The sequence below is a fragment of the Tupaia chinensis genome, unplaced genomic scaffold, assembly GCF_000334495.1.
Source record: "Tupaia chinensis unplaced genomic scaffold, TupChi_1.0 Scaffold143650_1, whole genome shotgun sequence".
Taxonomy (NCBI): domain Eukaryota; kingdom Metazoa; phylum Chordata; class Mammalia; order Scandentia; family Tupaiidae; genus Tupaia; species Tupaia belangeri.
This window is the reverse complement of record NW_006203499.1, coordinates 198067-200247: the sequence shown is the minus strand read 5'-3', so window position 1 is coordinate 200247 and position 2181 is coordinate 198067. Positions and strand designations below refer to the sequence as shown.

General features: G+C 42.3%; 1 protein-coding gene across 1 annotated transcript; it reads left to right on the top strand.

Annotated features, from left to right (window-relative positions):
• Positions 1 to 657: 657 nt before the first annotated feature.
• On the top strand, positions 658 to 1578 carry LOC102488511 (olfactory receptor 7A10-like). Its single transcript, XM_027766740.1, has one exon. The coding sequence runs from the start codon at positions 748 to 750 to the stop codon at positions 1576 to 1578; it is 831 nt and encodes a 276-aa protein (XP_027622541.1). The 5' UTR covers positions 658 to 747.
• The last annotated feature ends 603 nt before the right edge of the window (positions 1579 to 2181 follow it).

The following is a 2181-nucleotide window of genomic DNA, read 5'->3' as shown; positions in this document are numbered from 1 at the left end:
TGAGCATTGCCACAAAATATAATTTCCCATCCAGGGAACCAGCAGTTAGCGTAATGGCTGTGTCTCTGGACTCCCACGTAGTCGACCGTGGTCCATGTCCTGGACCTGGTGGCTTAAAACTCATGCTGGGCGCATGTGCGTGCGTGCCCAAGATCCCGAGAGGAGAATGGAGGAGAAGGGATTGCAGCGTGACCATCCCCCTTGGGGGATGATTTCTCGCTTTCTGTCTCTATGTGTCTCGCTGTCTGTCTGGTGAGCGCACGTGCCCTATAGCAAAAAACCTCTCCAATAAAACCCAAAAATAAATAAATAAATAAAAATATATATATAATTTCCCATCCAGAATATACTGCATAGTGGCTTAATCATGCATGTTATCATTGATAATTTTCCATTTGTAGTTTCATATATAATGTTTGTATATACATTTTTCCCCTGTTTCTCACTCTCTGCCATTTTTTACTTTTGAGAGATGTTTTGATTTGAGATGGCACTGTAAAAGCCTAAAGGGAATTAGAATCAAACAAAAACATAGAAAATAATGTGACTGCAAAATATTAATTATGGCAGTTCAACTATGTGAGTAATAGCTGTTTGTATGAAATTAACCATCTTATTTTCCTCTTTTCAGATAGTCACTTCCACCATAAGGAACCAGGAAATGACACACATATTTCAGAATTTCTTCTTCTGGGATTTTCAGAGGAACCAGAATTGCAGCCCCTCATATTTGGGCTCTTCCTCTCCATGTACCTGATCACTGTGTGTGGAAACCTGCTCATTATCCTGGCCACCATCTCAGACTCCCACCTGCACACCCCCATGTACTTCTTCCTCTCCAACCTGTCCTTTGTAGACATCTGTTTTACCTCCACCACCGTCCCAAAGATGCTGGTGAACATCCAGACACAGAGCAAGGTCATCACCTATGCAGGCTGCATCACTCAGATGTTCTTTTTCCTAATCTTTGGAGCATTGGATGACTTCCTCCTGTCTGTGATGGCCTATGACCGATATGTGGCCATCTGTCACCCCCTGCACTACACGGTCATCATGAACCCCTGGCTCTGTGGAAAGCTGGTTCTGGCATCCTGGATCATGTGTGTCCCATATTCCTTGTTACATACCTTTATGGCATTGCGGCTGTCCTTCTGTACACATATGGAAATCCCCCACTTTTTCTGTGAACTTAATCAGGTTGTCCACCTTGCCTGCTCTGACACCTTTCTTAATGACATAGTTATCTATTTTGCATTTGTGCTGCTTGGTGGAGTTCCCCTCATTGGGATCCTTTACTCTTACTGTAAGATTGTTTCTTCCATTCATGCAATCTCATCAGCTCAGGGGAGGTACAAAGCATTTTCTACCTGTGTGTCTCATTTATCAGTTGTGTTCTTATTTTATTGTACAAGCATGGGTGTGTACCTCAGTGCTGGTGCTACCCACAGTTCACACTCAAGTGCAGCAGCCTCAGTGATGTACACTGTGGTCACCCCCATGCTGAACCCTTTCATCTACAGTCTGAGGAATAGAGACATAAAGAGGGCTCTGAAAATAGTCTTTGGAGTGAAACTATGAAAGGGTCCATTAGCCTGGAGCTGAAGTAATGGCCATGATTGCAGAGTTCAAAACCTTGGCACCCAAAATTCTGGTTTTCTAAAAAGATTGTTAAGTATTTGTTGGACTGGGACAGCAGGTGGGATGGTGGTTAAGGGTGCTGGACTCTCACATGGCTGACTGTGGTTCAAGTCCTGGACCTGATGGCTTGCTTTTTCTCTCTCTCTCTCTCTGTCCATCACTATTATTAAATATAAATAAGTAAATAAATAAATAAATAAATAAATAAATAAATAAATGCTAAATACAAAAGTTCTTGTTGGGAACAGCAGATGGTGAGATAGTTACATTGCTGGACTTCCACACAGTCAACCCCAATTCTAGCCCTGGAGCTGACGGCTTAAAACTTACATTGGGCTTGTATGTGTGCATGCCCCAAGTCCATGGAGGAGAAGGGATTACAGTGTTGCCATCTCTCCTGGGGGTTATTTCTCACTTTCTGTTTTTCTGGTGAGTTCATGTGCCCATGTTCATAGCAAAAAAATATATTCTAAAATGATGTATATTTTGGAGAAGTATTTGTATAGTGTTAGTAAAATAAGTCTCTTGGGGTGTGTTTTGTCT